The sequence below is a fragment of the Pocillopora verrucosa genome, chromosome 11, assembly GCF_036669915.1.
Source record: "Pocillopora verrucosa isolate sample1 chromosome 11, ASM3666991v2, whole genome shotgun sequence".
Taxonomy (NCBI): domain Eukaryota; kingdom Metazoa; phylum Cnidaria; class Anthozoa; order Scleractinia; family Pocilloporidae; genus Pocillopora; species Pocillopora verrucosa.
The window spans coordinates 11,614,446-11,642,026 of record NC_089322.1 but is presented as its reverse complement, the minus strand read 5'-3'; the positions used below and the strand labels follow the sequence as shown (position 1 = coordinate 11,642,026).

The 27,581-nt window shown below is 38.8% G+C and overlaps 2 protein-coding genes and 4 pseudogenes across 2 annotated transcripts; 3 read left to right on the top strand and 3 right to left on the bottom strand.

Moving 5' to 3' along the window:
* Window positions 1-967: 967 nt before the first annotated feature.
* On the top strand, window positions 968-2,527 carry LOC131782927 (uncharacterized; annotated as a pseudogene).
* A 237-nt stretch (window positions 2,528-2,764) lies between these two features.
* LOC131793257 (uncharacterized) lies at window positions 2,765-8,941 on the top strand (annotated as a pseudogene).
* LOC136284437 (uncharacterized) lies at window positions 5,586-8,035 on the bottom strand (annotated as a pseudogene).
* A 1,245-nt stretch (window positions 8,942-10,186) lies between the features above and the next one.
* LOC136284167 (uncharacterized) lies at window positions 10,187-13,692 on the bottom strand (annotated as a pseudogene).
* Window positions 13,693-14,396: 704 nt separating this feature from the next.
* LOC136284166 (uncharacterized) lies at window positions 14,397-14,990 on the bottom strand. Its single transcript, XM_066173992.1, has one exon. The coding sequence runs from the start codon at window positions 14,988-14,990 to the stop codon at window positions 14,397-14,399; it is 594 nt and encodes a 197-aa protein (XP_066030089.1).
* Window positions 14,991-22,534: 7,544 nt separating this feature from the next.
* Window positions 22,535-26,116, top strand: LOC136284165 (uncharacterized). The gene is made up of 4 exons (XM_066173991.1): window positions 22,535-22,858; window positions 24,068-24,150; window positions 25,130-25,547; window positions 25,619-26,116. The coding sequence occupies exons 1-4, from the start codon at window positions 22,535-22,537 to the stop codon at window positions 26,114-26,116; spliced, it is 1,323 nt and encodes a 440-aa protein (XP_066030088.1).
* Window positions 26,117-27,581: the final 1,465 nt, after the last annotated feature.

Below are 27,581 nucleotides of genomic sequence, written 5' to 3'. Positions count from 1 at the left end.
CTTTCACCACATTTTGCTCAATGACATCAGCTAATTTGAAAAACAAAATTTTATTCATGATAGTAATAAAAAATAACACTGTTTATTGATTTATAGTGACATTCCAAGGTTTTCTGTTACAGTCACAGATGCACAAGTCATAATGAAATGGAAAGGATATCTTGCTCATTGTGAAATTCATGAAAATGATAGTCAACATTTAAACATCAGTTGTTTAAAACTGGGTTAAGATAACCCAGGGTTAGTGTGAAATTTTCTTTTAAAGCTTTCAGATCTGAAAGCTTTAAAAGGAAATTTAGTCAAATTTCTTTTTGTCTAGAATATGGCTCTTTGATGCTCTTAAAAGAACACAGAAAGTTATCCCAAAAAGGCTTTTGAATAAAGGAATAAAGAAACCTAGAATAAAATTTAACCTTGGGTTAGTGCTTATTGGCCTTCGAACAACTGGGCCTAGGATAGCACTGTAAGATCAATAAAATAATGAGCATAATTAGCATATTTAATGATTTCATGTAGTGAGAAAAGATGACGTTGTTATGAGTTATTTCTTATATGAAGCAATGGACCAAGTTTTTTCCACTGCCATATGGCCCAAGCACATAGCACATCAGTCATAAAAAGAAGTAGGAAAATGAGGATCCATAACTTAAGCCCGGTTCAAACGTCAAACTTTACATGTGCCGAACCTAATAATTAAGTTTGGCACATGTGAAGTTAGACGTATGAATCAATGGGGATCGACAGTTTTTTATTTGGGTCGATCTGCCGTTCTATTTGACTGAGCTTGTCGAATAGAACGGGAAAAGATTGACTTTGATTCATACGTCGATCTTTACATGTGCCGAACCAAATGCATACATTATGCATACATTATGCATACATTATGCACCATTAAATTAATAATTTTTTCCCACAATCCTGCTTGTTTTTACGTAGTTGCCATGCGCAGAAGACTAAATTTGAGAAAATGGCGGGTAAAGAAGAACAATGTTGCTCCTCTTGTTTTAACAATATAAAATATACTTGTTTAAGATGCCAGGAATACTTTTGTATTCCCTGTTCTGTGTTCGAGAATGATGAAACTGTGAAGGGCTGGAAGGCGGGCACTTAAGTCGCACATTGTGAGCCATGTTTCCGAAAAGTTATGGAAGAGAGCGAAAAGGTCGCAGGTAAATATGATTCTGATGAATCCCACAAAGATTGAGATCTTGCAAAGCAGGAAGAACGGTCTACTAAAAAAAGGAAATCCATCGAAGAAGATACAACGAAAAGGTCAGTATGAAAACAACACAACCACATGTTTAGTTTCAATTATGGAACCGAGATACTGATGATGCCATAATTTAATATTTCTACTGCCATGTTTGAGAGTTGTTATTGTTCTTGTGATCTTTAAGAACCTGTTTCCTATCAATAACAAACAAGCCAAGTAGTCAACTACAAAAGTTTGTGAAAGAATGTTAAAACAAATTTTGATGACATACTAGGACAGCACTGATACGATTGTTTATTTAGTGGACAAGATAAAAATTTGTAGGACTTATCATCATGCTTATTTTGTGGCGGATGGCAATAATATAATGTATGTTATTGTTTTTCCATTGGTAGGAATAGAATGGCTACACCAGACAATGATGATGACGAGGTAGAAGTGGATGAAGAAGATGAAGAGGCTGAAGAGGGTGGAGACTTGGATACATCTCTCAAACTTTTCATGAAAAAAGCCAATTGACAAAAGAAAAAGAAACCAGGTCGAAAGCCAAGTGGTGTCCATGGGCACTTGATGATCTCATCGATATCATTGAGAATAACAGCTCATATAAAAAGAAACTTATTTTCACAAATACAAAGAATCAGAGAAATGGAGAGCTGTATGGAGAAATTTTGAAAGAAGTTAAAGGCAGAGCTTCTGCTAGAGGTGAACACTTCTATTTCTCTGTGAATCAATTGCGAAGCAAGTTCAAAAAATGTGTCCCTTTGTGTAAGCAGGCAGTTCTGACACAAAAATCTGCAACTGGAATCAAACGATTTCAAGAAGATCTAGGATTATTCAAGTGGTTCACCACTCTCTTTGAAGTGGTGAAGACAAGGGAATCTTGCTAGGCCGATTTGGCACTAGAGCCCTTAGCTTCAATTTCACCTAGTGATTTGTCTGTGGAAATCTCGGATGACAGTGTCAAGGAAAAAGAACTATTTGTTCCAATAAAAACAAAAAGAAAGCAGTTGTCTAAAGAGAGACTGGATTTAGCAACAACAGAGGTATTGACCCTTGTAAGAGAGGCTGTTCAAAACGACCACACCAAAGAACTGATATCATTCATGAAAGAAGAAATGAAAAAAATCCCGAGAGCATGAGCTTAGATTGTTTCAGCTTTTGCTCAGCCGCAGACCTAATGCCAGCCTTAATAGCACACCTTATTCTGGAAATGAACACAACCCATACAGTGGAAATCTTGGCTATTACCCAAGCTTGCATAATGCCGCACAAGGTCCCCTAAGTCATCCAGGTCCGAGGATGTCTGAATAGTCATTTGGAGCCTCCTACCCTAACCCAAATGGGACTAGACGACAGGGACTATACTGGACTGTGATGTTCATTACTTTTTTTGTACATTTGTCTAATGAAATTATTGCTCTGTCATTGTTGTTATTATAAATGTTTAAAAAAAAAGAAAGAAACATGTGAAATCAATAGTTAATGTTTTGCAGGAAGCTTGTGAATTAGGTTAGTTGAAGCATAGTTAGTAGAGGGGGGACTGGTTAGGAAACTCGGTAAACTTCAAAGGCTAAAACAATAGCGGCCTCTCAGATATTGAACTGACCCGTCACATGACACTGACCCTGCACACGGCAAAACAAGATGGCGGGCCGAAGGAGCAATCTTTATGTCTTTGGAGAAGACTTTGATGCTATCATGGATATCCTGGAAGAAGACGAAGACTTAGATGGACAGTTTGAAAGCTTAGTAAGCGATGTGAGTGTGGAATTACAAAAATATCTGCTTTTTCAGCTGCATCATAGTAAAATCTTATCCTATAAGTTGCTCATGAGGACACTCATGAGTTTGTCTTGTTTATCCGTATGAATAATTCTATAGACATGGATTCTTTCGAAATAAATGTTCTAGCAAAGGAAGAGACTGAAAGAACTCATGCTAGCCTATGTCTATGAACAGCTGTTGCAAAACTTAGTTATTACAGCGTTGTTTGTAATGAATGTCTTAATATCCAAACGAACTCGTGATATTTCACATCAGGCAATGCTGTTTTATCTAAACACTTTACAGTAGCCTATCCTTGTTTATTGTTTTCCTGTGCCATTGTAGGTTCAATCGACGGAAATTATATGTAGTGACTGTGGTAAAAAATACAAGTCCAGTGGAGGATACCAAAGACACAGAAATGCCAAACACAATGATCAGCCCCAACCAGTGTCTCTGACACCTAGCATTCTTGCTGAAATTGTTAATGATGCCTTGCAAAAAGTTAAAGAAAACAAAGTATTCAGTGTTGACTTGCGGAAGGAATTTAAGCACTATGAATATAAACAGCCCAATGAAACTGAGGTATTTTGTGTGTTTAAAACACTATATGATGGATACTTGAAAAATGGAAACACTGAAAAGTTTTATGGAAAATATTATTCTCAGGTTCCATTGAAATCTACAACCTTTTTCAGAGGGTTATCCAGAAATGCAGCTACATTGCTAGCAATTAAAGTGGCCGACAACATGGTAGCACATGGCAAGCATGCAAAGTCATCTCCTGACAACAGTGTCCATCCATCTAAAACAGTCTTATCAGACAAAGAGACAGCCGGGTTGCAGTATTTGGGAGGATACGTATTGCACAATCTTCACAAAAAGTGTGCAAAAATGTCTTCAAGTGAAAGTCAGCAGGCAATGGCTATACTCAAGGCTGGAAAATTGGAGGAGGGCAGTGATTCCCAAAAGCTGGTTTCCACACTCACGCTTGGAAATTTTGACCTCAAATTGGGCCAAACTCTTTCGGCCGGGCAGGGTCTGGGCCCATGTACACAAACAAATCAAAATGGCGTCCCAAAGTGAGCCTGACCAAGAAGAACTTTTTAATGGGATCAAAGGAGCATTAAAGCGGCAGAAATCGAAATTCGAACGCCAGATTTCAAATGTTCACAAGTTGAAAGATCTAGATGAGACATTTAACGCACTAGAGAAACTGGCCGAAGCTGTTGTGAAAGGAAAATATGGTCCCCTTCGCTATCGACACGAGCATGAAATCAGTCATGTATATCCAATGTTGGAACGAACAATGATAATAGCTAAGAATGGAATTAATACACGCCTTACTCCACGGATGAGTAAAATCCATCCTTGGGTGATCTGTTTCGATGTTCCGATGCCGCAGGAAGTGTTCAGTCTATTAAACAAAGGGATCGTAAATCGCACAAGTTATGGTGTAGATGTTTCGGAGAAACCCGGTTCAGTGACAATAACATTCACAAATATGAGAAGACTGTGTGCTTTGTTCAATAAATTTGAGGACTGCGAAGCATTTACAAAGGAGCTAGGAGCTGGAAAAGGGGTGGTAAAACTTATTGTTGACGACAGGAAGAATGGAATTATGAGATACAAGTTTAAAGAGGAAATTTTACAATTTAATTTCCATTACGGGTACTGGAATGCATTTGGCATCATTCAGCATTGAAACAGGAGCAGTTTGTTTTTCCAGTATTGATTGGATGCAGTGGTACATTCTTAAATTGTAATCGAGTCGAGACAACAACATATATGTAATAGATGTTATATTTATGATTTTATACACTTCTAACACAATTGTGGGTACATTAATTGTCTTATATGTTATTGTTGCAATGCCCTCAGTGGAATTAAAATATAGAAAAGGGGAACAGTCTCTGGCAGACCCCTAACAATAAAAATTATTCTCTTAAGGAAACTATTAAGCAGATTTACTAACAACACTGTACATTTAGAATATTCGTTACATTTAGAATATTTTTGACATTTATTATAGTTATAATTACATTTATATTCTTAATTAATTTAAATTTAAATCTTTATTTGTAATTGTATTGTGTTTAGCTGAAAAACCCTTTCTAGGGAGCATCAATAAAAGTATGTATGTATGTATGTATGTATGTATGTATGTATGTATGTATGTATGTATGTATGTATTAAAATAAAATTTCTTTCCCGGTTATTAAAATAGGTTCACGCTCTCAGAATTTGTTATTATTATGAAAATAATTGAGGTAGCCGGAGAGTGTCTGACACATGATCCCAATTCTGTTATTTCTTTGGTACAATGTTTTGACTCCGATTTATAGTTAGTCGGAGACACGGTGGCCTAGTGGTTAGCGCGCTGGACTCCGGATCCAGAGGTCCGGGTTCGAGCCCTGGCCAGGTCATTGTGTTGTGTTCTTGGGCAAGACACTTTACTCCATAGTGCTTCTCTCCACCCAGGAGTATAAATGGGTACCAGCAAACTGTCAGGGAAACCTGACAATAGTTGCTTCATGCTACGGAAACTGGGATAAGCTCTGGCAGTCATGGGCCACTAGGCTTGTAAGACTAAGCCACGACCAAGTTAAGACAAGTACTTCAAACACTCTCTAGTAGGCTTTCCCTCCGCAACAGACTTCTTGATCTCATCCATGAATTTATGACCACAAAAGAAACATTTGTCGTCGTGTTCACCTTTGGAAAACCCACAGGAGCAAAAGTGTTGTGCATCTGTGGTAATGCGATTGGGGATGAGGCTGTCTCTTGATTGATGATATGTCAAGAGAGATGGCTGGTGGAGAGGGAGCCAAAGTTTACTGATGTAATCATGCCTGAATACCTGATTCCAGCGGTCTTTATAAAGGCTGTTTCTTGCATAGCTGGCAATTTGAACATGCTTGGCTTCCCTCCCTTGCATGGTGTTCACTCCTAATCCAGTTTCATATTTCTCAAATACCCACTGGGTGTGAACTGGGACCAAATGTCCAATGCTCCAAACTGTCCCTGATACAGTGCCTGTGAAGAGTGTGACTGCTGTGAAGTAATCCCGAGCTAAGACCTTGAGTTCATCAATGGCTGGCTGAGTAATGTGGTACATTGAAAAAATGGAGGCACAATCTCTGAGCTTCATTGCAATGAAAACAATGAACAAAAGTTTCATAAGCAATTTGGGATCAACTGAATCCCCCCTGATGGCATTCACAAGGTACATAAACCCATGCAAAATAAGTCTTGAGTCCTTTCCAGTCAGTCTGTAAGAAAAGTCTTTGTCCTTAGACCTATCTTCCAGCATCCACTTTCCTAGCTGCTTTTTCAAACGTCCAGCTTTTACATCACACTCTAGTGCCTTCATGTACCTTGACATTGCACATGCTGGGGATAGCATGGGGATAGGTCTGATAGGCTGGAGATCTTCTGTGGGAGGTTACTTGAAGAAATTGCTAGGTTTAATAGCATTGTGTGTAAATGCTGTACCCCATTGTTTTTAAGGTGAAGGGGCTCTACAACCTCTTTATCACACAACTTTCCAATCAGTGGCTGAAATTCCTGCCTTGATTTATTACTGGCAATAAATTTGGTGATTTTTGTTCTTTTTGTTGAGGCTGCAAGGCTGGAGGGAAGCTTTGCCTTAAAACTTTCTACCTGTTTGGCAATGTTTAATCTATCTTTGTATGGCCATGGTTTCCACTTGCAATCATTCATTAGCCCAAATTTTCCATTCAGTGTAACACAGTCCTCTTTTGATACATTTGCAAAGCTGGAAAAATAAGTGGCAGCATTGTTAAGTTCCCCATTAAGGAAAGCCAGAAATTTCATGTCTGAGGGAACCAGTTCAAAAGTGAAGGTTACTTGCTTCTCTGACACTGTATATGTTTTCTTCTCAATTGCTTCAATCTTGGAGGTTAATTGCAGAGTAAATTGCTCTACACATGGGTGGTCTTCTTTGCAGTTGGCACCAAATAAAAGAAAATTGTCATTTGGGCTAGCCACTCTTGGCCCAACATTTAAGAAACTCACCAACCAGGACATTGACTCATCCCACTTCCCAAAGGGTGCTCCATCCCCCCCAATTGCCACTTTAAAGGATCCTTCTTTGTGACCAAACCAATTAAGTTTGTCATTGTCCTTTCTAAATTCATTTGTTTCAAAGTAAAATTGACTAAGCATAATTAGCATTGTCTCTAAGTCTCTGTAGACCCCATCAACTCGTTGATCCCTGGGTAAGGTAGTGCACAGTGTTTCTCTCACTGACAAGGTCTCTCCAACATTGATTTCTTCAATTTTGTGCATGAGAGCACTGTAAGCAAGTGGCCTTGGAATGGGAACTCCAAAGCCAAATTTGATTCTCTCCCTTGAAAGATAACCTTTCATGGTTCTTTTCCCAGTATGTCTCATAACCATTGCTGATCTCCCCTGCTGGTATTTTACTTTTCCAATGATCCCCCCTGCATACAGTAGAGATAAGGAACGGATGAAATTTTCATTGCTTTCCTCGTACTCCTTCGCTTGAGCATTTATTTTCATCGCAGCTGCCCTTTTAAGCTTTTTAGAAGAATCGAAATATTTAGAAATATCAGCCATTTTGCCATATTTGAGAACAGTGGAAAACATTCCATCAAGAGCAGGAGTTCTATCTTCCACGGAACCTCCGTTCACCTCTGAAGCAGCAATCAGGGTCTCTAATTGCCTTCTGTGGGCACTTCGTCTCGGTAAATTTAATTTACCCTCTCCAGTGAGTTCAGTTGGGCTTTTTTTCCTACTTGTAGAAGTGTTTTGCAAGATTTCAAATGCTGTCGCACGGCTTTGAGTTGGCGGGGTCACCTCAAGCTCAAGCTGATCCACACATTCTCGTATTTTCTCGCCATTTTTTTGTAGGCGCTCTAACTTTTTTCTCAGAGCAGAGAGCTCTTTACTCTTTGACAGATACTCTTTTCGAAGGGTAGCCCTTTCTCTAGCTAGTTCAGCTACAGGGAATCGTTTCTTCTGCGAAAATGCAAGCGATCTCCGAGGGGTTCTTCTCTTCTTACTTCCCATTGCCCGATCGCCACGGTCATGGGCCACAGGCTATTTCCTTTCAATTAAAATTGAGTATTTTTGTTACAAATTTTTACACATATAAAAGCAAAATTATGACCGCTCAACTCGAAATTATAAACGATCAATATCTCTTCTGTGGTTCTACCGTTTCCTTTTTGAGCAAAACGAGTGCTTTAACATTATTTACCTCCGTTTTTGAAGTCGACTGAAGACTTATATTTGTAACTGCGATCGTTCTTTGGAGCCCTGTGTTCACTACGAATGCAAAAATCAAGAAATATGGACAAAGTCGATGAATCAGATATCAAACTAAAGCTTGAAAGGAATAGATTTTATTTTTTAGCGCCAAACGTTTGTTTTCATTACAAGTCTCCCGCAAACAGGCAAAATAGATGACTCCCCGGGTCCCTCTGAGTCGCCATGAAAATGGCCGAGCGAAATTTGGCCTTAAAAGGACTGGAATCTAGTGGACATTTCCTTGGCCCAATTTGAGGTCAAAATTTCCAAGCGTGCTGAGCCGCGGTGGTCTCTGGTCCATAGCAGAGCCTGCGCAAAAGATCTTTACCAGGTCTGAACATTATTTCAGACAGTCAACTTTAAAATCTGCTAGTAGTATGCAAATTGTGGACATAACTGGGATAGCTCAGAAGTCATTAACAGATAATGATGTGGTTGCAAACTACCAAACCATGGTCTCAAATGCTGAACTAGTTCCCACTAAAAATGTCAGTAAAGATGCCCTTGTACAGTATTGTAAATTTGTACATCAGGGTTCGCTCATTCTCTTTAGCCAAGGATATTATACAAGACTTCAAAATTAAAGCAAAGCAAGCTAAAAGCAAGGCTCTTCGGAAAGAAATCCAAAGAAGTTGTGACCAGCAAACTCAAGAGAGGCAAAACTAGAATAATTCATGAGGAATGTTTACTGTTATTTTCATGATGATATATCAGGTTATTGTACATATCAGTTGATAATTTAAGCAATATTAATAACTTCATTGTAATTTTTACCCAAACTGCTGTTTCATTTTGCTGGATGTTTCACAGGTTGGTTTTGCCCTTCTTTGCTTAAGAAAAAAAATGTAAAATTTTCTACTGTTTTGCAATTCTTCATAACAGGATGGAGACTTAGCAGTCAGTGACAAACAAAAACGTATTAACATCGGGTGATATCTGACACCAGTTGCACTGCTTTTCAATAATTTTTTCTGTTGTTGCCAGAAAAGATTCATGAATGGTGTCATACCAGACGCACAGTCGCCAATTATGGAAGTGAGATCATTGCTTAGGTCATGATCAACCAGGACTGAAGAATTTTTTATTTCCTGCTTCATTTCCTCCAACTGGTGCACAAGCTCAGAACATTTCAGCCTTTGCATCTGCAATGTAATCTTGAGTCTTTCAGGTGCTGTGTTTGCTACAGGTGCTTTGAGGTGTGCTGGTTCGGACAGCCTCCTTTGCTTTGCTTTTACTTTGAGATCACTGGCATGTGAATAGTCCATGCAAGCATCGCAGTGCTGAGATGCTGGGTTGCAGAGTAGACTACAATCAGCTGTTCGCCAGAACTGTTTCTTAGGGAAAGAGTCAAAACCACCCTCATCGTCACAATACAAGGGGTCATCAGTTCTTGGGATTACATGTGGAATTATTTGACCGCTAAATTCAATGGGTTGCACTCCAGGGCAAATAAGCTGACATTCAATTTCTCGTAATAAATCAGACACTGTCACATTGTGCATAGACCTCAGTTTCTGTGTGTACAATGGATGGTCTTCAGGTAAAAACCATCCATAAACTAAAATGGTAAATCCCAGACTGTCATCAATAATGACTTCAAATTCGGGCAGCTGAAAACAATCCTTCTTTTTTCTCAAAATGATCCTGTCACTACCTTCTTCCACTGTCCACTCACTAATGGTCTTCAATGACTTTACTCTTTTACATAGATCTGGCAGTCCCTTATAATATTTTCTGCTCTCCACCAAAGAAGGTACCTCTTTAACAATTTCCCTTGATGGTCGCTGGGGAGGTTTTGGTGTCTCGTGGCTTTTCTTGGGCATGTTTTCAGTTGGAATGGCTCCACATTTTACCTTCTTTGTAAAACTGGATAAATGTAATCTTGTTTGACAACCTTTGTTTTTCGTCTGTTCAAAGCCTAGAACAATTTCTTTCGCGGCAGCAGTGGTACTGATGCAGCACTTTCTTTTGGTCTTCTGTAAAGACATCGTTGATTATACGGTACACATCCTCAGAACTGACAGAAGATTTTTTGGAAGAAGCAAACCTCTCAGTTGCTTCAGAAGAAGTTGACTTCAGACTCCGTTTAGCTGGCGGTTCTTCATCTTCATCTTTGTTGTTGTCGCTGTTTGAACTGACTTTTGAGCGCTTCCCACCATTGCTTGTTCCGACAGAAAACCGACAGAAAACCTAGAAAGATAGTAAGAAATCTTTTTTCATGTGGTAAATTTTAGGACAAAGGCATGCCGTAATAATAAACTCTATAAATAGCATGCGACGTGAGAAAACTTTTCCCGCCTCTGTCGGTGACATGCATGCGAGACGTGAATTTGCTCTCAGTACAAAACTTGTGTGTTCGGTTTAAATGATATCTTGAATGCAGCAGATAACTATCAATGAAAATTTCATCTTTGGTCCCTTTACAGTTGCAAATTATAGTGCTTCTTTTCACAAGTGGTTTATAGAAATTGACAAAATTTGCATTTGCTTTGCAGTAATTTGATACTCATCTCATAATATGCTGTACGGTAAACAGCTTGCGAAGCAGTTTATATCACAAAAATTGGTTTTCATATGAATGCAGCTCGCTTTTTTCTGCTTAGCTTTGGCCAAGTTTTCTTTTTGTGACTTATGTCGGTTTTACTTGTTCGTCTTGTACTTTATTTTTTAAGAATAATTTTCGCATGTAGATAAAAATGAACAGCTCGAGCAGACTGGAAACTGCGCAAGCAGTAGTCATTTTTTCTTTCTTTTTATTTTAGTGTCCCCAATTAGTTTTTTAGCTTAACACTGCTGGCACTTAAATAAGTCTTAAATAAGGTCATCTATATATTCAGTCATTATTTATTTAGGCATGTAGAGTCACGTCGGCATGACATTAAAATTACACATTACTGTGCAATGTCTGTGACATGCCTGTTTCAATATACCGGTATAAGAATTTTCAACGACCACACATGTGAACAAAGAATTATTTGTTCAACGCGTTCTGTGTATATCTTCTTGGAAAAAAAGACACCATTTTCGCCAAATATAATTTTCTACTACATAACAGCTCCTCATCTGAATAAGAAATATGTAGCTCCAGGCCGTCAAAATTTAGCCGGAGAATTCTGCGTAGTAGGCGGAGAATTCTCCAATCTCCGATGCCTAATGAACACCCTGGTCATTTTCTATCAGCTTCTGAAACTCAAAGTTCTTCTCGCAAGTTTTCGTAATCTCGCCAAGCCAACCTTCCCTCCACTTCTTTTGAACCTCATCTTTCGCCGCTGGCAGCTTAAATATACCAAGACCTTTTGTTCTCCGGCACGATCCACAGCCCCACACCGCACAATTTTCACCCAGCATCACGTATAACTAATCATGAAAACCTTTTCCTAGAATCTGTAAACTTAGCGCGTCAAAAAACACGGTTTTAAATAGAATAAATAGACTTCCAATCTCACGCATCGATCGCCCTCCTACACAGACGCCATCTTGAAATGTTGTGCAGGGTCAACGTCACGTGATAGAGAAATTCGTAAACAAAGACATCTCTCTTTGATGTTCGCTGGGTTTCCTAACCAGTCCCCCCTCTACTAACTATGGTTGAAGGAACTGTTACTGCTATAAAAAGTCTATGATGCAATCCATGGAAATTTCCCCTTCCATCAAAAGTTTCATACATTAAAAAAGAACCTAGTTATTAATACAAAGAGGAAAACAACAACAGTTCAACTCAGTTTCAAAATAAACAATAGTTTTAATATTGCAAATGCATTTTTGAAAATGGATCAATGTAGAGAATTGTTTCTCTCTTTACGGTATATCTTCACCTAGTGATATTATTATAACCAGTATGGTTGTTTTTGATCAACATTTTATATTATTTCTCATATTTCAATGATCAATGATTAGAATGTTTTACAACTTCTAAGTGTAACAAAGAACATCAAAATCAGTGCCCTAGACACTGACAGTCAAAACAACTTGCTGTAAACTCAGACATGAAAATGCTATAATCATTTTGAGTGTGGGGCTATTATGCAATGTGATAGACTTCTATATTAAATGGTGGGGCTGGCCTATTGTTATTCTTTTATACGCATGTAAATTAGCCTTCCTAGTCTCTTCAACATGTGTAACAATACTAGACTTTTCACTCAAAATCGGGACCAGGAAGGCTTATTTGCATGTACACAAAAGGATGGTAATAATGCCTGCCATTTATGAAAGAGGTGACTATGAAATAATTCTAGAAAGTAACTTTCTTCAGACCCTGAAACAGTTTGCAGTAGTTGTTGTCCAAAATAGTATCAAACTGATGGTTTCTGTTTCGTGGCCCAAAGAAAATCACTTAACCCTGTCCTGTACAATCTGGTTAAAAAGTCTGTGATTTAAAAATAACCTTAATAGACAGGTTTGTGGTATCTTTTTAAAATACTCTAGCATAACTACATCAGATCAAACAAAAGCTTTACCACCACTTCCATGGTATCAGGGATGCTCACAAGTTCCCCATTATCAAATACATGTAAAACTGACTGAATGTTTTGCAACTGCTCTGCTATTTCAGCCAAACTAGCAGATTGGTAGCAATTTTGCTCAAAGTTTGTGCAAAGTGGATACTACATGCATGAATAGGGGAAGTGTTCCCTTACACTTATCATGGGTTATTTAGGGTTTACAAAACTTTCCCTGTTTGCTTCTCGCGCAATAATTTCTCACAGACTGTATCTCTGATTCTGGCTGCCTCCCGAGTAGCATCCCTTATGCTTAGACAGTCTCCCATCTGCAGCAACTTTCTCAATTTGTCCCTGTTCCTCTTTCCACCACTTTCATTAAGAGACAAATCAAGCTTCCTTGAGATGGCATCTCCCTGCATAATACAAGTATTGTGAAGCACCATGCATGCTATAGTGGTTATGTGGGCTTGATCTTGGCTGCTTTCATTTTTCCTGAATAGGACCCTTCACCTCTCCTTAAGTTGGCCATATGCAGCTTCTGTGACCATGCGCGCTCTAGACAAGCGATAGTTGAAGTAATTCTGCTGAGGTGTCAATGCAGCATTGGTATATGGTTTCAGTAGCCAAGACCAAAGGGGAAATGCAGTCTCCAACAATGAGGGGCTGGATAGTTGAAGTAATGCTGCTGAGGTGTCAATACAGCATTGGTATATGGTTTCAATAGCCAAGAACGAAGGGGAAATGCAGAGTCTCCAACAATGAGAGGCTGGATAGTAACATCCCTCACAGTTTTGCCAATCATTGGAATAAAACTTTCTTTTATGGAGTTCCAGAGGTCTGTTGAACGAAAATTACAGCATCATGTGAGTTACCTGGGAAGCCACAGCTGCCCCATACAAACCTGTAATGGGAACCTACCAGCCCCATTAGTACTATAGAATAAAATTTCTTAAAGTTTTGATACTCCAACATTTTTTTGCATTTATGCAAAAACAATATATTTATATAACAATTTTTTTTAAATTTTGCAGACAATTTTTCTGTGAGTTTTACTATTTCCGAGAACAACTGTAAAAACATATTTAACAATTTTGTAAGGGAAAAATTTAAGCTTACCTTTGAAGGTTGAAATAGACCAGTTTGTCATTTGTTTGGTTTTATCAGTGTCTTTCCATCAAAATTTGTTGCATTTCACCCTTGGACAATGAAGCGAATCGTGATGCTGAGTCCCCTTTTCCATTGTTTTTCTCTTTTTCTGCCTCATTTAAGAACTCTAGCCCAAGGGAAAAGGTCGGAAAATTGTCTCGGTTTTGGAACTGGTGGGCCGAGTCTCTGTTTGTTGCTCTGATACCTTTGAGCTCAAGGATAGAAAATGTTGAACATTCTAAAAACAAAATTTTATTGTTTTCTATGAATGCACTGTACATGTTGTTAGAATGAAGTTGTTAAACCAGCAAAACAAAATTTAACTTTTAAGTGTGATAGTTAAATAGACAAAAGAAAACAATGGAATTAGAGCGTACCAAGGTGTACTGGTGTAACATACATTTCATGGGATTTTACCTCTCCCTCTTTTTTTCTACTCACTTTCTGCAATGATTGGTGGCAAAAAATTACATAAGTATGCACAAATTACCCACATTTTGTTTTGGTCAGCAGCCATTTATGATGGGAATTTAATTTTTCAAAGTTTGAAAGCATTTGATTCTGTGAATGGCCCGCTCTACATGTATGCATAGTGCTGCAATCCTTCTTGTCTCTGTTTCCTCCTCCAGGGACAAATGGTCATTCTCCCTAAGAAATGGTGGGATATTAAGAGAAACTTTCTTTGGTAGCACATCCTCAATGTCAAATCCCTTATCCACCATAATGCTGCCACCCTCTTCAAGTAAAGAGAGTATTCCACAATCTTTAGTAGCCTCCTTACCACTTGTTCTTCCTGAATATAGATCAGAAACAAATGTAATCATTCCATATGGTGCAATGCCTACTAATCCCTTGGCAGTGTTATGGTGTTGGTAATAGGAGTATGTCTTGCTCTGTGATCTTAGAGAGCTTGGCATTTCTGTAAACAGCTCATTGCAATCTTTTATAACTCTTGTTTGAGGGTAGGAATCCTTAAAGTTCTGAGGCATTGTCTCATTCACAACTGTCCTTGTGGGCCATATTTGATGACCAAAGAACTGCTGCTTTAAACCAGTAGCTTTCTTACAGCATCTGTCAATCCATCTAAACATTGATTGTCCAGGCATAGAATACTCATCAATCATGATATAGTCTACATTCAATACTTTTTCTTGTAACTGGACAAGGCTTTTACCAGACAAATCTTTGTGTGAATTTGTAACAGGGAATTTTAAAAAAGGAATGGATTGTTTTACCATTGATATTAAAAGATGCTTTTGCAGTAACAACACATTTTTTCTGAAGGAGTTGCATTTATCAGACAACTCTTTCCATTTCTGGCTACTCCATTTATGATAAAGAAAAGAGGTTCTTTTGGACTGTTTGCATTGGAATGATTTCATACTTTGTCCAATGCAAGTTTCTGTTTTTTCTGTTATTTGTCTACATGTTCTAGTTCAAAGCCTTTTTTTAGTTGATCCAATTTGGCATTTCCCCTATCTCCTGATCTGTCTAGTTAGCGAGGCTCGAATGTCAGTCAACTGAGTCATGTTGAGGAATATCAGAACTGAAATTGATATTGGAATTATGGAAATCAGAAAGTATCATCCACTCTTCTCTATCTCCAGTCAAAGGATCATATAAATCATTGTCTAGTTCAAAATGATTCCTGACTTGTTGTAGTTTCATCTCCCAATTTGGAACATAATTTTGAGCACAAGGGGTTTTTAAAAAAATCATGCTATGCAATATTAAAAGTGTCAGTGTTTGGTCCCACATTTTCATGACCCTCTGGAGAGGGCCTAAATGTGCTAGTAAGTTAATTTTTAAGGACTCACAGAGAAAGGCAGCTAAGTCTTGTTTGTTCTTTGGTTTTGAGATGGATTTTGACCATTGCCACGGTATTGGCATGGATCCACTGTCGATGTTGATTTCAAATGAGCTTGATTCTCCTCTCTTGCTGCATTCCCTTGCCTTGATGGAGACATGTCTATACTGGTCGAAAATCAGGTCCACTCTGCATTTCTGCAATAACTAGTCAAATGTTGCAGACCTTGCCGATCTAACCATCTGAATGAGAGCCATCGCATCAATTAGACGTGCTGTAGGATGTTGTGATGAAAGCAGGCTTCATCTACATGTGACATTGTTTTCAAGGACATGTATTTGGGTACTTTTTGTCGTATTCCTGAGGCTGCCATGAGGATGTACAAGTGGGACTGGTACATTTCAAAGCTCATAAGAAAGAACTTCTTTGAGATCAATATCCCTATTCCTTGGAGCAACCAGAAGGCGACCAAAATGCTCACAATCAGCATTAACAGTTACAGTCTCGTCTTTCTGTTTGCTCACTGCAACTTTCTTTGCCACAGAACTGAATGTTTTAATCTTCAGTCACTGGGTCCAGAAACTGGTTTTACTTTTCTGGATTTGCTATTAAAGTATGGTTTCTGTGCTTTTTTTGCCTAACTCTCCTGTGCTGAGAAGATTGCTTGCATCTGCGCCTAGAAGAACGACACCAGTGGCAAATTTTCTAAAGGTTAAGAGTACTTCCTAATAATAATAATACCGTATTTACCCGCGGATAGGCCGCACCCGCGTATTGGCCGCACCCCAAACTTTCAATGGTTTTCATGGGAAAAAAAAAATTGTTGAGGTCGAGTACTGGGATAAATAAAGCAAAGTTTGAAATCAACAACAGCTGATGTGTATCAAGTCAAGTTTATTTTTGCAATAATTCCTACACGAACGTGAAAATTTTCAAACTAGAAACTGAAACGTCTATTCACTAACATTTTATATACAAAATAATCTTAATTAAAGATAATTTTTTCGAACAAGTTTCTGTCCTTATATGTACAAACACTAGTAAAGTGAAGCATAACCCTTGTAAACACGTTTGCCAAAATCATAAACAAGTTGTAATCTGTTAACAACTATTAAAATATTTACATGAAACTAATATACATTCCGTGATGAACTTTTCAATCGATAAAAGCTACACAACAAAGTTTCATTGTTGTCCAATCAAAATTAAAATCCATTGAAATCACCTTCATCAATGTCACTTTCACCAAAAATGTCACGGTATTCTTGTTCGTTCACATCCAGGACGGAAACTTCCTCTTCACCAGCATAGAAAAGTTCACCTTCTTCATCTACAATTGACTCTGCTCCATCATTGTCGGCAAACGGATCACTTTCATCCATATCTTCCCAGAGAATGTTGTCTTCAGTGCCATCAAGTGCGTTCGTGATGCAGCATTTGAGAAATGATCGTTTGATGGTGTCTGTGGAAATGGCATTCCAGCTGTCTAGAATCCACTGGCAAATCTGGTGGAGGTCAGGTTTTCGAATGCGGCCTGCTGGTGTGAATGTGTGGTTTCCAGCAAGCATCCACTCGTTCCAGTATTGTCTTAAATTGTCTTTGAAGGGCTTGTTGACACCGACGTCCAAAGGTTGTAAAAGACTTCTCATCCCACCCGGTATTACGGCCACATCTGTGTGTGAATTTTTCAAAACCCGCTTAACATTGTCACTTAAGTGAGCTCTAAACGAGTCCCACACAAGGAGATTTCTTTTTCGTAGAAGCCCGCCAACTTTGGTCCAGACGGAGTTCAGCCAGTCTTTTACAAGCGATTCGTCCATCCACCCTTTGGCTTGAGCACGAACATGGATACCCCGTGGCAGCACCAAATCTTTTGGCAGAGTTTTTCATTTAAACACCACATAGGGGGGAAGCTTCGTTCCATCTCCTAGGCAGGCTAGCATAACTGTGAAACGATCTTTCTCATGACCAGTTGTCATGATCGACACTGATTTTATTCCTTTTGAGTCCACCGTAGAATTTGAAGGCATGTCAAAAGTAAGCGGGGTTTGGTCTGGGTTTCCAATCAACGAGAGCTCATATTTGTGCTTTTTTCGTTCAGCAATGATGAAAGCCTGAAATTTCTCAAGTTTTGTCCTGAAATTGTTGTTCTTCGGCGGATCGACAAGTCATGTCGGTCCATGAAGCGATGACACCAGTGTACTGAAGCCCTAAACTCACTCTCGGCAATGTTTCTCGCTTTTGCCATCGATTTTGCTTTCAGACGAATAACTGTGGTGGAAATTCCAATACCAGCCTTTCTCTTCTCGTAAATCCATTCCTTCAGTTCTTTCTCCAATTCAGGAAATTTAGCTGGGCAATACCGTGCCGCTCTCTGATCGTGATGAAGACCTTTTAATTTTTCTTGCTGTGAGCGCCACCTTCGAACATTCTTCTCGTCAACTTGGAACTGGCGTGCTGCCTCTCGATTTCCTTTCTCTAAAGCGTACGTAACAACGGTGAGTTTAAAGCGTGCTGTATACGATATCCTAGAAGAACCTTTTGGTTTCATGATTTGATAATAATAATAATGTTATTTATCCAGGGAGCTCACATCACCAAGGTGTTATTCAGTGAGGCCCTGCCAAAAAAAAGAAAAATGTTTAATTTGAAAGGTTAAAAATAGTTTAAAATACAATGTTAAAATGTTCAATAAAATTACATTATAAAATGAGTTAAAAAATTGCGTTCTTCAAGGCTTGCTTAAAAATTAAGTGACCTCATATCATGTATTGACTTGTCAAGACTGTTCCATTCTCCCAGTCCTTGATATAAAAGGCGCTGTTTTCCATAATTGCGCCTAACTCACGGTAAGTAAGAAGAATGGATGTCACTGATTAGTTCGTGCATGTCTTCGATACAGGTCCACTGATTTTATCGAAAACATGAGCTTGCAGAACCCACACACTCTAATGCAGGTGAGTCCTTTGTGCAATTTCACTTGTGATTGGTTGAAATTAAACATGTGACTGACTCCTTGGCAACACAGATTAACCCTTTGCATACCAAGGGGGGTGGTATTTATTTCACACAAAAATAGGCATGTAGTTACAACAATGCTTGCCAAGTCTGTTCTTTATTACAGACACCTGCAGACCTATACATATTTAGAAAGCTAGGAAAATATGCTTTCATATGAGTTAGAGAAATTATGGGATATGATACTTTTGTGACGTCACGAGCCACCTAATTAGCATAATTATGCAAATAAGAACTGATACTTGGTTTAGTGACTAGGCCCATATCTAAACAAAGACTTAACCAAGCTTTCATTTCATCCACAGTGACTGGGTACCATACAGAACTTTCCCTCGGGCCTCTTTTCTGTTCTGCATACAAATTGGTCAGACTAACTAATAACTGTCATACCTCTGGTGTAAAGAAAAGTGAGAAGAAATCCAAACACGATTTAAGATCTCTGGTGTTTACATTTATTCCAGGGTTTTCTTTAAAGTCAATATCTCTTCTTCGTTTAATTTCTCTGGACCACTCTCTTTCCATGACCTCAATTACCTCCTGTGTGCTCTCATCAGCCGAGTCTTCACTGGACTCCTGTTCGCTGGATTGTGATTCATCGGAGTAAAATTCTTCTTCAGAGGCTCGATGCTCCATTATGTTTATAAGAGGGAAGTCATCCTCGTCAACAAAGCGAATTTCCACATTGCTTTGATAGTTTGCGGAGCAAAAATCGAGTGTGCAATCGGGGTTAAGAGCCGCCATTTTTAAATCACCGTGCTGAAAATGTTTAACTTACAAGAAACTCTCAAAATTCGTCTCAATTTAAGCGAAAATTGAGCAAAACTGCAAAATAACTTCATGTAATCTGGCACAGAATGAAATAATCGTGTCCAGGCCCTTAGATCTCGTTTTATGGTCTCCGAGAGGGGAGTTGTGATTAGCTGGCCATATATGGCCAGTTGGTACGCAAAGGGTTAAGCACATGTGGGTCACTCATTGCAATTTCACATATGATTAGTCGGAATTGGCCTGACCGACTCTCCTCAACATCACAGATCACTTATTGATCAGTGATTGCATATCAACAAGTCAACAAACTTTTTTCTGTCTTAGTGTCTACCTTTGTATGTGCAGTAGACACAAAAACTGTTGTAGAGGTTCACCCACCCACCCTCCTCTCCCAAACCTGGTCTAAGCATTGTTATTCAATGAATATCCCAAGCATTTCTTTAATAACAACAGGTGTGACTTGCACCAAGAAACTTGCACAAGGTTACATTGTTAAGGTTCATTTTATTTACAGTAATGCTTAACTTCTCTGAACTAGCTGAAAAAAATTTATAAGACTGACTGTATTATCATAGAGTCCACTCATGAGTCTTCCATTTTGGTACATAACCACAGGAAAGACAGCATGACACTGCTTTTATCACAGGCTCAACCTGGTCTTGGTTGGCAATTTTTTTTTGGGATCATTTTCTGAAGGAGCTTAGAAACCAGACTAAATTCAGTAGCTAAGCTTACTGAATTTATGTCCAAGCCTTTCCTTGCTTGTGTGACCTTTTTTGCCACAGGTTCATTTCACTGGGGAATACCAGAAACAGCAGCGTCAAGGAAACATGACCTCAAATTTGTTAAACAAAAAAGTTTGGGAAACTTGTTCTTGAAGCTTTGATGATTTGCCTTCATTATTTGGCAAAGCTCCATCAGTAATGCTGTCATTGGTTTCCATGGTCTCACTTTCCAGAGAGTCAAGCATGGGTAGTAACATTTGCTGTTCTTCATCCTTTTCTTGGTCTCCATAGAAGTCAGCTTAATTTCAATTTCCTTTTGTTGGAAGCCTACAAACAGGCTAACACTGAAATTCTTATTGTTTCCAACAGCATGGATAGGAAGGTTGAATCTCTCCTTTGCTGTTTATGTTAAAGTTTATGTTGCTGATTCTTAATTTTAAAGCCACATGGTGTTTTCATCTCTTCTTGGCACATGGAAATTGCATGGATTCTTTTCATCCAAGGTGATGGTACTTTTACTAACAGAGTTTGCGGTTCTGCAGCAGGCTGCAAGGTGTAAATTTTGTGGCTTACCAAAAGCCAAGGAGAGAGGCTTTCCTTGGAAGTGCATTCCTAGGTCTTCAGTGATGAACCAGAATGGCTCAATAAGGTTGTAAGCTCTCATTCTTCCTAGAACAACACATTTGAAACAAAGATCATTGAGTCTGTGTAGTTGCCTGTATTGTTACTTCTTGTTCTGAGATAGGTTCTGCAACAAAGTGCTCATTCCTTCCTTCTCTCTATAACTCTGTTCAAATATTCTTGATACAGAGAATATTGCTGTAAAATAGTGTCTGATACAAGAAGGTCCTTGATTTCTTCAAATTCGTGGTGTCTTGGCAGACACAAGGTCTTACATTATGGACATGAGGTCTTGTCTGTCATCTTTTGAAATGGTGCACTTGGAGTTCACTAGCCACTGCCACGTTGCTTGATGCATTATAGGAGTGTTGCCTGTTTCCAGTGGACTCTCAGAGCTTGCCTCTGCCCAGTGTCAGCATCAGACAAGAAAATGTCAGGTCCCTTTTCAGGACCCTTTCCTCCAAAAGTATGGCTTGGAAGAATTGCTTTCAGTTGTTTTAAGCAGCATTCCGGGCATGATTGAGATTGAGTTGAAGTTACCCAGACTGCAAGAGGTAGTGCTCCACAGGGATGATGAGTACACATGATTTGAACTGGATTGTTGTATCAATCAAGGCTCCATGATGAATCCATAAATGTCATCTCTTCAGCCTTCCTAGTTGTGTGTATACATTACATGAGAGGGGTGCATATAGATAATATCAAATGCTTTTGGTTAGCACCATGACCCTGGACCCTTTACAAGAAACACTTTCCTCCTACATTAGCATTTTTTCTGTTGTAGTCCTCGACAATTTTCTCAAGTTGATCAAACATTGCTGATCCATTGGATAACTCTTTCTTTTCAATCAACCATTTCTTGTACAAATTGTTTACACCACATAGAGAAGGACATATTGGTGGTCAGCCAATAACATTAGAGTTACTGGATCCTTCATCAATTGTGTCTCATGATGATGAAATGCCTCTGAGGCACTCAGGCCCTCCTCAAAGTAAGTGCAAAATTTGTCTTGTTGCTGGCAAAAGAGGGCAAGAGGAAGTTAAATGAAAGCAGTCCACACTGTGATTGTGGCTCCACCAAAGGTCTTTTTCACACTGATAGGGCACTTTCTTGTTTCTGTTGATCCTGATGGCCATGTTGGTTTTGTAATCAGTCTTCTCCCATGCTCTTGATAACAAGTGCAAGTTACAACCTTCTTTGACATTGTTGTCCTTGTGTGTCCTATACTGTTTTTAGTTGTGGATACGTGAAGTGTAGAAACGACTATTAGAATGGGGCAGAATATGCAAATGTGTTACTCACTCAGATGTAAACAAATCAATATGTCGACGGCAGACCAATTGACATAGATTTTCCCAAACAATGCTGGAATGCCTCATTAGGCTTTTCTTCGAGAGAGTTTGATTAATACTCATCATGGCAGCACATGCACATGTAGTCAAAACTGTTGAAAGACTGAAGGGGTGATTATGAGCATTGAATGCAAACAGTCTTTCACTCTTGGAGACGTCTCATTGATCCTCCAAGCTCACAGGGGTTTATGGATAGTGAGCCTTTTGCAAGTGAATCTTATGAGCAAAACTTTGAGCAAACCTTTGAGCGAACCTATGAGCACTCATATCAGCAAAACTATGAATCAAACAGAAGCTCGGACAAAACTACTCATAATATCTAATGAAAACACTCGTAAGGCAAAGCAGAACAAAACGCAGTTAGAAGAACTACTGGATGGTAACAGAAGTCATGGAAAATTACAGAAACAGAGAAGTAGGTCAAAGTCCACTTGTATTATCAAAGGTGCCTGCCGTGATAGAGAAACATCAAGATTACTGTGGAATGACAAATAATAATGAAACAGTAGATGTAACCAAAGAACAGGAAGTGAAAGCTTATGTGAAGGAATACATAGCAACAAGGAGAAGAGATAAAGAGTTCAGAAATAAGCAAAACAGAGCTCTGCAAGCAAAGAGATCAGAAAATATTGAAAAAACAAGAGAATCTAAAAGGCAGGCTTTTAATAGACGCAAAGAATCAAATTCTGATCATATCGGGGTACTAAATAGGGAGGCATTTGCCAAAAGTAAAAATAGGTCCGCAATGCGTACGTGTGTCTTGTGCTGGGTTTTAGCGGTACTTCCGTGGGGTCTTGTTTTGTGTAGGTTTGCTTGCAAGTTCAATTAAACAATTTGAAGAAGAATTGATTAGAATAATTTTAGCTGCCAGGTTAGGTGGCTAAAACTTGAATACAGAGACTGGAACATAGACATTAGGGATGGACAAGTTTATTGTAAAAAACAGCCTGCATTACAAAAGGAATCGTAACTGTATGTATTTAATACAATAAGTAAGAACAAAACATGATTCAAGTTAGGAATTGTGATTTTTTTTCTTTTACATCAGAAAATTTAAGGAACATATAACTAATATAAAAAAGAAATAGAAAGTTTAACGGCAAGAGAGTATGAAGAAATGCGAACAGCTCTACTACTTGATAATTACAGAAGGTTTCAACTGAGACGGGTTACTGTTGTAATTGAAAATTATAAGTGGCAACATCAGTAATCTGCATTAAAAGCCTTGGGTTCCTTATGAAACTTTCTCTTCTCAATGTATAAGACTGTTCATAATTGTACTTCAGTTGCAGTTTTCAATTGAATGTACAAACTCAATAAAATATATAATATCTAAATACTTTTAAATACAAAAAGTCCCTTGGGAGAAGGGGAATGCTATAACAGAACATTGTCCCAGTGATAATAACATGAACATTTTTGTCTTTAGTGAAAGATACAACAATGGCTTTGGTATCCTGTTAAATGGTTATATAGAGTGGATGCATTCTGATCTTTACCATTATTTTGGTTCTCGCTGCAGTTTAGTTCTCTGCAACACTGACTGCAGCCACAACTTTAGTTTTCTTATCAAAGGTAACAAAGAGCATTGATGTATTTAGGAATGCTTCAACAACAATATCTTCACTTAATGACTGCTCAGTGTCAACTTTAAACAACTGTAAGGCACTGAGCAAAGTATCATTAAAAAAATGTTACAGTGGTATTAATGTCAACATGTCTCAGCAATGCTTGCAAGTGGTACTGACTGCTGCAAGCACACACTTTCTGCCTGAGGCCACATGTTTCACACTTTACTACATTCCCTGGTGTTGCTGGAAGCTTTTTGCTACATTTGCAACATTGGCAATAGCACATGAAATTTTGAACACCTAGGACTTCAGCATTTGTTGATGTTTGGGTGAAATAGTCTGGCAAATCACCTGGTGAAGCTACTTCCTCTTGGAAGGGATCAGCTGGTGTAATGGAACAGTCATGCTTTGGTGTAGTAAGGTAAATGGAGTAGTTGTCATTATCCTTCCTCACTTTAAGGTTACAGAAGTTATATGTGTTGTCGTCTGCAACTTCTGTAATCAGGTCCTCCCACAGGGTTAGTTTGATTGATCCAGATGGATCTAGGAGGCAACAAGCAGCTTTCGACTTCGTGCCATCTCTTGTGATTATTTTCTTCACTCCAGATAAGTGGACCACTTTGGCTTTGAGATTAATAAGTTGGTTATTGGTGACATAATCATCGAGATGTTTAGAGTGGAGGGAATCTCTTTTTATAGAAAGTGACCTCCTTCAGTTCCTCTATTGGACTCTTGCATTCATGAGAACACTGTCATTTTTAATAGTGAAGTTGCTTATCTTTACTGAGGACTTTTGTTTGCTGTATCTTTCAAAGTTGAGATGCTTGCTTGAAGAGAAACAGACTCCATGTACTTTGGTTGCTTCTGTTTGAATAAGCATGCCAAAATAGCAAGTCTTGTTGGAGTGCTTAACAGGGGATACGTTATGAATGTATCCTGTTAGGTTGTCCTTTGTCGTTCGAGTCCTATTACAACTGAAGTGTGTCTACCTGGAGAGCGAAGAGAAATAAATGGTATCAGTAACTGTGGGTTGTAGAACAGGTATCAAAGAAAACTGCAATCTGTATGTACTACAGGGCACAAAAGCAGTAATCATAAAATAAACATACCTGGATATGTGTTGCATATCACATATCTACAGATTACCCCTTAAAAGGCAGTGTTCACACTTGGTGCCCGGGCACTAGTACCCGGGCACCGGCACTAAATGGTGCTGTGTTCAGACACACAGTACTCAGTCTGAAGATATGTTCACATTCAATAAACAGAGCACACGCTCACTATTGAGAAATTGTTCGAGTCACAACATGCGTTTGTTCCGTGTTCAGTATATCTGCTTGCTTACTGGTTTTTTGCTTTTTTAATTTTGTAATGCTGTGTTTCTACATGAAACATTTAAGAGACACCGCGGATGACGACGACAAGCGAAGATTATCTTGGATCGTCACGGAAGTCTGCGCTAGCATTACAAGTAGGTTGAATGTATTCCTTGCAGAAACGAGTGATAGTGGAGGGAGAGCAGCTTGGAAAATCCCACGAATTCAGAATGTTCTAGAACACGAATTCCTTCATTTTCCTGACAGAAAATGGCTGGAAAGTTATCGTATCTCCAAAGATATGTTTGAACAGTTGACGCATGATTTGCGGAGCCTTCAGCGACAGGTAACAAGACTGCGTAGTCCTGTACCTGTACGAACAGTTGTAGCGATGCTATTGAAACGTCTGGGAAAAGGACTGGACTACAGAGAGATCGGAGACAAATTTGGAGTCGGTGCTTCTACTGCATGCATTAAAGTTAACGAAGCTATGAAACTCCTGGTTAGTTCCAAGATGCACATCATAAGCAAAAAACAAAGAGGAATAGATTTTAAAATTCAGTTATTTTGCAGGGTGTTTGTGACAGCCAGTGCTGCTTCATTGATGTCTTTGCTGGCTGGCCTGGTCGAGCACATGATTTTAGGGTGTTTGGGCGTTCTCAGATAGGAAATTTGATAACAGAGGGAAGACTGATTCCTGATGATTCAAATTTGCGACAGGTTATTGATAACCACGTCATTGAGCCATTTCTTATTGGGGATCCAGCTTACCCCATTTCCAAGCATCTAATGAAAAACTACCCAGGCAGCAATCTCACACCTGAGAAAGAGCATTTTAACTATAGACTCAGTCGCGCCCGCATACAGATTGAGAGGGCATTTGGACATCTTAAAGGGAGATGGAGATGTCTGCTTAAGGCGTTGGAATGCGAACTCGATAAAGTTGTACTTCATGCCACAACAGCCTGTATCCTGCACAACATGTGTGAAGAGCGAAAAGAGTGCTTCCTCGAAGAGTGGAACAGGTTGGGTGAAGATGAAATTGGTGACCTACCTCGCCCGATCCGCTGAACGATGATGACGCAGATAGCAATTCTAATATTATTAGGAATATCTTGGCTCATTTTTTGTACAATGACTGATCACCAAAGTCATGTTACGTGAACTGCATGGTTTCATATTTGTTTAACTTTCGGATTACAATAAAAGGAATTAATGATAAGCCAGGACCATTTAACAGTTCAGCTGTATTTCGATATTGACGTATGAGCATTTGAAAACAGTTCTACGCATCAACTTTTGGAGATGCTATAGTTAAATTCGTAATGTGTTTTATTTTGATGGAAAATAGAGTTGTGTTTTAACTATGCAGTTGTTTTTGCTATGCAGTTGCTTTTTACTATACAGTTAACATTTTATCCCCAGAAAATTAACACACTCCTTTGTCAGTTGAATTCCTGCCATTAAAGTGTTATTGTATTTTTTCAACAACTTATTATAGACAGTGTTTCAATAAATAAAACACAAAATTGAAGTGACCAGCCTAACCAGAAATTACTGATTGCTCTGTTTCTGGAAAGACAATTGTGTACATTTCCCAAACAAACTAACAATAGAGACCAAGGTCGAACAATCACTTATAGTTTCTGCCTTAGTAAATCCAAAACAAAACAAACTTAAGGTGTAAAATGCATTGTGACAAAAAGTGTGTTTTTGCTTCAAAATGAATTATTACCGTTTCAACTCAACATAACAACAAAGTCACCATTAGTGTCATGAAACATGCACCTTCTTTGATAGTTTCTATAAGGTAAAATAGTCGTTTTCTTCAACTGATGATGGATCGCTTGTAACTGAGCTTGATGATGATGATGGTCTTGCTGATGGAGTGTCAAAACCAAAACCCATGCCACTGGGTAGAAACTGTAGTTTGGCTGGACACTTTGAGGAGCATATACCTGGTTTGGTGGATGATATCCTGGACCAGCTCCTTGAAGTAGCATTTGGGTCATGCCCATCATAGTTTGCGACATCATACCAAACATGTGGCGAAAAAATTCTCCGTCTTCTTCTCTTTCTTTAGATCGTGCCTCGGGTGTAGTTGAATTATTCTGCATGTAATCCTGCATCTGTCTCATTTGCTCATTGGATTGTTCCACTACATCGCACAGGCGAGGTTTTTTCTTAGGTTTACATGCCCTGCCACTCTTTCTCTTTGGTGTTTTTGATGGATGAGTAGCCTGAGAATTTGCTTCTGCTGTACTTGTTCTTTTATTTGGTTCTGATGCTGCAATAACGGCAGTTGGTTCTTCTGTACCTGATTCTGCTACTCTTACTTCAGCATTTGATTGTGCATCCACACATTCTCCTGTAGCTGAGCTTTCGAGCAAATGTTCCTCAGGAGGGTCTTCAACAGGGTGTGTTCCTGGATGACAAGCATACCATTTTATTGATAACAAAAGTCAAAGAGGATCTGTTTTGATATCCCACCTAAACATAACAGAGTAGTTTTGGTTTACAGGGGTTTCATTAACTT

What these genes read in the sequence shown, in the direction of transcription:
- LOC136284165 (XM_066173991.1), top strand. Translation starts at nt 22,535, where the DNA reads ATGGTAACAGAAGTCATGGAAAATTACAGAAACAGAGAAGTAGGTCAA. An exon ending in CAAATTCTGATCATATCGGG is followed by an intron (nt 22,859 to 24,067) that starts GTACTAAATAGG and finishes TGGGTGAAATAG; the next exon opens with TCTGGCAAATCACCTGGTGA. An exon ending in ACGAAGCTATGAAACTCCTG is followed by an intron (nt 25,548 to 25,618) that starts GTTAGTTCCAAG and finishes GTTATTTTGCAG; the next exon opens with GGTGTTTGTGACAGCCAGTG.
- LOC136284166 (XM_066173992.1), bottom strand. Translation starts at nt 14,990, where the DNA reads ATGATTGATGAGTATTCTATGCCTGGACAATCAATGTTTAGATGGATT.